Source organism: Monodon monoceros, unplaced genomic scaffold (genome assembly GCF_005190385.1).
Source record: "Monodon monoceros isolate NGI ecotype Baffin Bay Population unplaced genomic scaffold, NGI_Narwhal_1 Super_Scaffold_12, whole genome shotgun sequence".
NCBI classification, from domain to species: domain Eukaryota; kingdom Metazoa; phylum Chordata; class Mammalia; order Artiodactyla; family Monodontidae; genus Monodon; species Monodon monoceros.
In genome coordinates, this window is record NW_021703768.1 from 126,243,777 (window position 1) to 126,253,572 (window position 9,796).

General features: G+C 45.5%; 1 protein-coding gene and 1 pseudogene across 1 annotated transcript in view; both read right to left on the minus strand.

The window, feature by feature from the left end:
* CSF1R (colony stimulating factor 1 receptor) overlaps positions 1 to 2,170 on the minus strand; it is a 30,375-nt gene extending 28,205 nt beyond the window's left edge. Inside the window, exon 1 of the mRNA XM_029216592.1 lies at positions 1,934 to 2,170. Coding sequence (XP_029072425.1) covers positions 1,934 to 1,982 — 49 coding nt within the window. The 5' untranslated portion in view covers positions 1,983 to 2,170. The remainder of the gene's footprint in view (positions 1 to 1,933) is intronic.
* Positions 2,171 to 8,248: 6,078 nt separating this feature from the next.
* LOC114893104 lies at positions 8,249 to 8,879 on the minus strand (annotated as a pseudogene).
* Between the last annotated feature and the right edge of the window lie 917 nt (positions 8,880 to 9,796).

Consider the following 9,796-nt stretch of genomic DNA (forward strand, 5'->3'; position numbering starts at 1 on the left):
TGCCCCTTCACCCCACCATCTCATCTCCCCAAACCTCCCCACCCCCTCCCACTTGTCTGGGAGACCCCTCTCCATCATCAGCTCCCAGGGTGTGCCCCAACTTCCGCTCCTCTCCCCCAAAACGCACACACGCAGCACACACCAAGGCCTGGGGCAGAGCTCCCTCCTCAGCCCAGGCTCTTGGCAAGCCTCTCCCGGTCGCTAGCGTGCTCTGATCCTGTCCCCCAGCTTTCTCACAGCAGCCCCCTGCCCCCCGCCACTCACCACCGGTCTACTGGGCTGAAAGCTTAGGTTTCCACCCTGCTGTCCCCATCTCTTCTTTCCTTTGAGGCTACATGCTGGATAGCCCCTCTACCTTCCAACAGTCCCCCACAGGCAGGTTCTGGGCAGGAGGACAGGACAAAGCAGTGAAATAAAACCCATGGACCTTTTTAGGGTGAGGGGAATAGTCTCTATCTTAACTGAGTTGGTGGGGACACAAGTGTGTACACTTGTCACATCTCATCGAATGTACACTTAAGAATCTGTGCTTTCTACTATGTGTAAATTACATCTCAACAAAAGAGAACGGACATGCAAGCCCAATGGGACGGACTGGGCCAGAAAAAGACCTTCAGTGGGCCATCTCCTCATCAGGGACCAGACGCACCTACTCCCCAGGGTCCTGCAGCCCCAGGATGGTGGGGACGCCAGAGCTGAGGGCTGCCTTCCCACCCCACCCACAGTCCCCATCCTTCCCTGAGCTCCCTCCAAATAAGCAATAAAATTTAATGTGTTTGTTGGGCCAGCTGTAGATACAAGCCAAGCACCCAGCCCCTCACCTCCAGTGAGGCACCCTCCTAGATGGAAATCCTGCATCACTGCTGCTGCCAGAGGGATGGAGTTAGGTTGGGGTCTGCCCCACAGCTCTCCATCCTGAGCCCCAGCAGCCTGTGTTTGGGAGAGCTCTAGCCCAGGAGATCCTTGCTGTCCTTCCCCCGGAAAAGCCTCTTGCCCTGTACTCTCTCCTCCAAAATTTACCTCTTCTGAGCCCTGGGCCAGAAAGGCTAGCCTCTTTTTTTTTTTTTTTTTCGCGGTACGCGGGCCTCTCAGTGTTGTAGCCTCTCCCGTTGTTGAGCACAGGCTCCGGACACGCAGGCTCAGTGGCCATGGCTCACAGGCCTAGCCACTCCACGGCATGTGGGATCGTCCCGGACCGGGGCACGAACCCGCGCCCCCTGCATCAACAGGCGGACTCTCAACCACTGCGCCACCAGGGAAGCCCGGAGGCTAGCCTCTCATGTCTCCTTCTAACCCCTTGCCCAAGCCGCCCAAGGAAGGATCATTGCCTCTCAGGCCTCTCCCAGTCAGATCCTGCCTAGTCTGCCTAGTGATTCACAGGCTGGCAGAACCAGCAGAGCCATCAGGGGTTCTCTGGGGCCTCCCTACTCAGTGTAGGTTTGGACCAGGGGCATTGGCATCTCCTAGGAACTTGTTAGTGATGCAGAATCTCAAGTCACATCCGAGACCTACTGAGTCAGAATCTGCACCGTAACAAGATCCCCGGGGAATATGGATGCATGGTGAAGTCTGAAAACCATTTACTCTAGTCCATCACCGCCCCCAACAACCTGCTATTGACTATTTAGTGGACACTGAAGAGCCCTGAGAGCATCAGGGACGTGTTCAGGACACACGGACAGTCAACATCTGAGCTGGGACGGATCCACAGCCTTGGCCAGGCTGGTTCCACCCCATTCATACCCTCTTTTCCCCCTCACTGCCTCTCCAAAGCAGACACCCACATACCTACAGCCCAGGGCTGGGGAGATGGAAGCACGAAGTGGGGACACCCAGTGAGGGGCAGGGGTTGAGAGAGTCCTTCCACAGGAGCCCTCTCTGTCACATCCCCTTCACCCCCCACCATCCCCCAAGGCTCCAGGTGTGCTCTTACCGTGCCAAGCTGTGGCCACCAACAGGATCAGCAGAATCCCTGGGCCCATGGCCTCAGGGGGAAGGCGGCAGGCCGATGCAGGGCTTGGGGGTGGGCAGGGAGCTAGATTCCTGGACACTGGCTCTGCAGGGACCAGGACAACTGGACATGAGCTCCTCTCCACTGCACTGGTTGTCTGTCTTATTTTCCTCTTCCTCCTTCTTCTTGGGCTGATCCCCCTTCTTCCCCTTTTAGCTAGGCAAGGCAACCACAGAGTTTGGAAATCTTTGTTTAAAAGAAAAAACTAAAAAACAGAGCCATGACCCCCAGGGGGAGGCGTTAGTGTCTGGGGCAGGACTGGCTAAGTTTGAGGCCCTTCTGAAGCCACCTCCGAGGGGCTCTGGGAGAAGAAACATGCCCAGTGTCAGACAGGCAGTCAACTGCACAAATGGGGGTCTCCAGAGTGACCAGGTGGCTCTTGCTAAGCTGAAAGAGAAGTTAGGTTGGTCTGGACAAGCCTGATAATAAATAGCATCAAGAAGCTTCCATTTACAGGACACTCACTAGCCAAGCCCTTTACATTCCACTGTCTCCTTTGGTTCCCACAAAAATTTTATAGAGTAGGTACTGTTATCATTCCCATTTCATAGATGGGAAACTGAGGTTCATGGAGATCAAACACTGTAAACTTGCCCAAGGTCACATACCAAATGGTAGAGGTGGAATTTGAATCCATGCAGCCTGGCTGAAAACTTTCTTTTTGTGGATTAATTAAGTTTGTTTTTTACAAAGAGCCTAATTGTGCTGCTGTATTTCTTTTCTTTTTTTTTTTTTTGCGGTACGCGGGCCTCTCACTGCTGTGGCCTCTCCGGTCGCGGAGCACAGGCTCCGGACGTGCAGGCTCAGCGGCCATGGCCCATGGGCCCAGCCGCTCCGCGGCATGTGGGATCTTCCCGGACCGGGGCACGAACTCGTGTCCCCTGCATCGGCAGGTGGACTCTCAACCACTGCGCCACCAGGGAAGCCCTGTATTTCTTAAGAAGATTAGATTCTCTGCCCCCTCCTTTCCTGGAGGCAATTGTGTTTACCCCTTTTAGTTGATTCTCTTAGTATTTTCCTTCTTATTTCGATTCACATGGTTATAAAGTTACTTCTTGAAACTAAAAAACAAAACAAAGAGAAAAAACCCATATAACACTGATCCAGGAAGACGATCATTCTTTCCATCTACTTAGATATATAAATATTGTAAATACTTTTGTGTTTTAGCAAAGTGTTTTGAACCTTTAGTAATCATGAATACCAACCCAAACTGAGTCAGGATGAAATTGAAACTCTGACCAGGCCTCTAACTTGCAGAGAGATGGAATCATCAGAAACCTCCCAAGAAAGGAAAGCCCAGGACCAGATAGTTTCGCTGGTGAGCTGCACCAAACATTTAAGGAATTGACCCCAATCCTGCTCAAACTCATTCAGAAAATAGAAGATGAGGGAACACCTCTCAATTCATTCTATGAGGCCAGCATTACCTTGATGCCAACAACAGACAAGGACATCACAAGAAAACTAGAGACCAGTATCCCTTAAGAACACAGATGCAAACGTACTCAGCAAAATACTAGCGAACCAAACCTTACAGCATAGATTATTAACATGATCGTACACCATGACCAAGTGGTATTTATCCCAGAAATGCAAAGATGTTCAACACATGAAAATCAATCTAATACACCACATCAACAGAACAAGAACAGAATCTCACGTGATTAACTCAATTGATGCAGAAAAAGTCTTTGACAAAATCTAACATGCTTTCATGATAAAACGTCCCAAAGAGTAGGAATTAAAACAAACATCCTCAACAGCATTAAGGGTGTATATAAAAAATTCACAGCTAACTCAATGATAAAAGACTGAAAGCTCCCTGCCCGCCCCGCCCCCCTCCCCGACTTTAGATCAGGAACAAGGCAAGGACAGCGGTTCTCACCACTTCTATTCAACATTGTACTGGAGGTTCTAGTCAGAGCAATCATGAAGAAAAAGAAATAAAAGGCATCCAAATTAAAAGCAAGAAGTAAAACTATCTCTAGTCACAGATGACAGAATCCTATATTGAGAAAAATCCTAAAGAATCTACAAAACCCCTCAAAAATCTATTAGAGCTAAGAAATGTATTCAGCAAAGTTACGGGATACAAGATCAACACACAGAACTCACGTGTACTTCTCTATGCCAGCAGTGAACAACCCAAAAAAGAAATTTAAAAACTGATTTTATTTGAAATAAATAGCATCAAAATGAGTAAAATACTTGGGAACCAGTGTAACCAAAGAGATGCAAGACATAAATACTGAAAACCACAACACACTGCTGAAAGAAATTAAGAAGACTAAATAAATGGAAAGATTTTTATTCATAGATTGGAAGATTTAATGTTGTTAAGATGACAATACTCCCCAAAATGATCAATAGATTCAATACTGTCCCTTTCAAAATCCCAATGGACTTAATTGCAGAAATGGAAAAGCTGATTCTCACATTCACATGGAATTTCAAAAGATTCCAAATAGCCAAATCAATCTTGGAAAAAAACCAAGTTGGAGTCCCACTTCTGAATTTCACAACTTACTACAAGGCTAAAGAAATGAAAACAGTGTGTTATTGGACTAAGAACAGATACAGAGATTTATTCTTAGAATAAACTTGATAGTTCAGAAATAAACCTTCACATCAACGGTCAATTGATTTTCAACAAGGGTGCCAAGACCTTTCAACAGGAAGAAAACAGTCTTTTCAGCAAATGGTGTGAAGAGAACTGGATATCCACATACAAAAGAATGAAGTCGAACCCTTACTTCATACCATATATAAAAATTAACTCAAAATGGATCAAAGACCTAAATACAAAGGCTAAAAGTATAAAACTCTTAGAAGAATGCATGGGGGTAGATATTCATGACCTGGACTTGAAAATGGTTTCATAGCTATGTCACCAAAAGCACAAGCAACCAAAGAAAAAAATAAATTGTACTTCATCAAAATTAAACATTTTGGTGCAAAGAATACCAACAAGAGAATAAAAAGACAACATGGCAAAAAGTATTTGCAAACCATATAGACAAGTGTTAAGTATCTAGAATATACCCATATATTCTAGAGTTATCTCCTATAATTCAACAAAGGCAACAACTCAATTTAAAAGTGAGCAAAAAAGTTGAATAGATATTTCTCTAAAGAAGATATACAAATGACCAACAAGAACATGAAAAGATGCTCAATATCATTAGTCATTAGGCCAATGCAAACCAAAACTACAGTGTGAACTACCTCACACCTACAAGGTTGGCCATAATTTTTTTTTTAAAGTCAGAAAATAACAAGTGTTGGAAAGGATGTGGAAAAACTGCAACCCTTGTACAACACGTGAGAGTTTAAAGTGGAGCTGCTGCTGTGGTAATCAATTTGACAGTTCTTCAAAAAGTTACACAGAATTACCACGTGACCCAGCAATTCCACTCCTAGGTGTAACCGAGCAAGGGCTCAGTGCCAGACATGAATAGAAACCAATACTACGGCACTGGCTTCTGAGAAACAAAGAGTTTTATTGCACAGTCAACTGGTAAGGAGACAGGAGGCAAGGCTCTCAAACCTCTCTCTCCTTTCCAGGATTGGGGAAAATTTAAGGGGTTGGGGAAATTTCAAGCTTGGAAGGTGATTGGCTAGTCTTGAATCAGTCCATACAAGCTACATGTGCTGCTGGAAGCCAGATTTTCCGAAGGACTTAGTACTTTGTAAAGGACTCTGGTGGCAACCTTTCTATTCTTTGAGTTCCACAGACTAATTATTATTGGTTTCAGCGTTACCCTGTAGGCGTGGGTTCCCATCTCTGCCTGCAAAACAGCTCCTTAAACAGGTTTGATCAACAACCTATTTAAGGACACGAGCCAGTTTAATTTGGTGCTGTTTCAATTCCCCCCCTTTCTTCTGGTACATTCCTCAGCCTTGAGGGAAATGGGGGAGGGCTGCTCTAGCTGTTCTCTGATTAGGAGCGTGGATTTTCATGAGAGGAATGAAATTGAAATATTTGCAAGTCCCACCTTGAACTCTCAAGTCTTGGGCAACCATCATGCGAGTGTGGGAGGCCTTTTTAAAAATACAAGATAAGAATGTGTAACCAGAAGAACTTCGCAGGCTCCACTGCACTTAGGTTGCAGTTGTCCTCAGGGTGTTGATTTTTCCAAGTCTTGAGGAGGACCCAATCCCCCGGCTTATGCAGAGCAGGGCAATGTCTGTGGGAAACATTCATCACCTAGAAGCGTTTTATGTATAGCAGATACAGTAACACGTAGAGACGGTACACGTTTTATAGTATCTTATTATTTTGCAACATGATTATCTTCAAGACTAATAACACTTAGTCTTAAGGAAGGGTCTCCCATATAACATTCCATAGGGCTCAGCTGGACCGGGCTTCTAGGGCTACTCTTAGCCTAGGCAGGGCAACTGGCGAGACCTTTTCCCAAGTTAAGATGGTTTCTTGACATTTTGGCGATTGTCTTTTTGTAGGTGCGATTCCTCTTTTCAGTATTTCCCACAGACTGAGGTCTCCATGAAGCATGTAACTTCCATTGTGTTCTGAGGGGCCCAGACACTCTTGAGTTGCCGTGGCTGTGAAAGCTCCTCTGTTGTCACTTTGAATTGAAAGAGACAACCAAAATGAGGGGAAAATGCTTTTAGTAAGGCCACTGTTTTCTTGGAAGCCTTCTCTATCCAGCCTGGAAAAGCTTTGACCCATCCTGTGAAGGTGTCCACAAACACCAGCAAGTGTATATTATGTCCCATGGCTCTTGGCATAACAGTATTTACCAGTCATCTCCTGGTTTTGGCCCTTGGGTTTGCACCCCATTTATTGCTGGGTGTGGCCCAGCTTACGGATTGTTTCTGGCACAGATCAGGCAATTTTATATTACCTTTTAGATAGTCCTTTGCATTTGTGGATCAACAGGCTTTTGTAACCAGTGATAGGCTGAGTCCCTCCCATAATGGGTTCCTTTCCATTAAATGCTCAGGTATAAGCACTAGTCTCTGTTCACTATCAATCCAGCCTTCTTTGGTTGTTTGGTACTGATCACCATCTAAGTCTCAAGGGTCGGCATGAAATCCCCATTCGTCTGCACTCTCTAGATCCATTTCCAAATACCAAGGCTTAAAAGGGATAAGTCCACATTCAGAATGAGTGCTAGGGCCTTGGGATCTGGGCTTTTGGTTCGGGCCACCTGTTTTGTGGCCTGATCAGCCAAATTACTTTTTTTTTTTTTAAATAAGTATTTATTTTTGGCTGCATTGGGTTTTCATTGGTGCGTGCGGGCTTTCTCTAGCTGCGGCGGGCGGGGGTTACTTTGTTGTGGTGTGCGGGCTTCTCATCGCAGTGGCTTCTCTTATTGCAGAGCATGGGCTCTAGGTGCCTGGGCTTCAGTAGTTGTGGCTGGCGGGCTCTAGAGTGCAGATATAAGCCGTGGCGCATGGGCTTAGTTGCTGTGCAGCATGCGGGATCTTCCCAGACCAGGGCTCGAACCTGTGTCCCCTGCCTTAGCAGGCGGACTCTTAACCATTGTGCCACCAGGAAAGCCCCAAATTACTTTGTTTAGCTATGTAACTATGTCTTTCAGTGGCCTGGGCAATATACTTTGGCTACTTCTTCTGGCATTATAACAGAATCTCATAAGGCCAGTATCTCCTCTGCATGTTTAATTTCTTTCCTTCCTGAAATAGTACACTTCTCTCTTTCCACATGGCCGCATGTTCATGTATAACAGAGAAAGCATAGAACTGGTATAAATGGTTACCTTTTTCTTTGCTCCAAGGTGCGGGGCTCTCGTGAGGGCTTTGAGCTCTGCCTTGTGGGCAGGCATTCCTGGAGGAGGGATTCTGCTTCTAGGACTTCCTGATGAGTTACTATTGCATGCCCAGCCTTTCGGAGTCCCTGGTCCATGAAGCTGCTCCTGTCCATGAACATCTCCATATCCCAATTTTCTAAAGGCTGATCAGTCAAATCTGCTAGAATAGACTTTGTTGATTATTTGTATGGGATAGAACTCCATTTGGCATTCCACAGTCCAGCTTAATGGCTGTCATTTCCTTTGAGAACCTAACATAGGAATTGGCCATGAGACCAAAGTTAGGGATCCAAATAGGACAAAACCTAGCCATTCCTGAGAATCCTCGCCATTGCCTTCTGATGGTGGGTACAGTCACCCTAGCTAATGGTCCAGTAGTAAATTTTTTTTTAAATGGTTATCAAATATCCCATTATTAAATTACTTTTCCTTGCAGTTCTTAACTAGCTGGGCATTCCACCGCATCACTGTTGATGTCATCTATGATGTCGCGAAGGTGGTAGCCGTCAACATTGCAGCCCACAGACTGGGCAGTCCCCAGGATATCTTTAATGGTTCCAGAGAGTTCTCTAGCTAAAGATCGATGATGTATCTATCAGGCAATGTTGACAATCAAAAGTGATGTTTCCACTGTGCTTAATGGTTTTCTGCTTTTTTCTGTCTCTTGGTGGTTCCCTTAGGGCTTTGATGATCAGGGCAGAGGCAGAAGGTACCGCATCCATCTGGGTCTGTCTGTTCTGAATGGTGTTTCACTGTGCTCCTCAGGCCCTTCCAATCACCAGTTGCCTTGGCGATGTCCTCACCAACCTTTTTTTGCAGATAGACCCAGGGCAGATCTTGGGGGCCAGGGCAGATGTGTCACAAACTTCCCCACTGACACACCTCGGGTACACAACTTTGCTATCGTTGGGGTCCAACTTAGGCGGCAGGGTGGAGGCAGCTGGGGTCAGATGAACCTGGATTCGGGAAGACTGAATAAGTTGCACCTTGGTCCCCTCCAAGCCGAAAGTCTCCCGTCTCTCTGATAACTCAAATCCTAGGTATTTTACAGTTGGTTGAGAGATTTGCATTTTTCCCTTAGAGTCTTTATATCTCCGGTCTGCCAGCAGCTTTAAAGTGAGGATTGTATTTTGGTCTGAGGCTCCCTTATTTTTATTAGTAATTAGTATATCACAGTAAGACTCCCTCATTTAATGGGAGATCACTTAAGTCCTTGGATAAGACTTCCCTGAAGATGGTGGAGGCATTCTTAAATCCTGTGGGAGTACCATCCAACAATACAGTTGTTATATATTATCTCTGGATTGTCCCATTCAAAGGCAAACAGTTCCTGGGACTCAGGACTTAGGGATATGCAGTAAGAGGCATCTTTTAAGTCCAGAACTGTAAACCAGCAAAAGTCTCCAAATAAAGTTGTATGCAAAGTGTAAGGATTTGGTACTACCAGATGTATATATCTACAACTTGGTTAGTGACTCACAAATCCCGTACAGAACAATAATTTCCAGTACCAGTTTTTTTTGTATCTGACAAGGTCAGTTTAATTGGCACTTAAGAAAGGTGGTTATCAGAGACTTTGTATCTTCCCTCACATGCCTCTTTAAAGGGTATTGCTTTACATTTGGAGCCTTGGCATCTAGACAGAATTTTACCACTATTGGGTCAGCCCTCTTGGCACTTCCTGCCTCCCATCAGCCCAAACATCCACTCTTAACCTTTTGTAGAATTTGTTCAGGACCTTCTGGTTGAGGCTTGTCTCCTGCACAGTTTGCAGGGCATATGCTTGATCTGGGAGTTCTCTAAGGCCTACTTTTTCTGGTGAGAAAGTCATTTAATTCTGTTTGTAGATCTCCTCCCAACAAGGGAATAGGGCATTCAGGCATATACAGAGAGCTGTGTTTTGTTTTGTTTTTTAAATTTAAAATTTTATACAGCAGGTTCTTATTAGTTATCTATTTTACACATATTAGTGTATACATGTCAATCC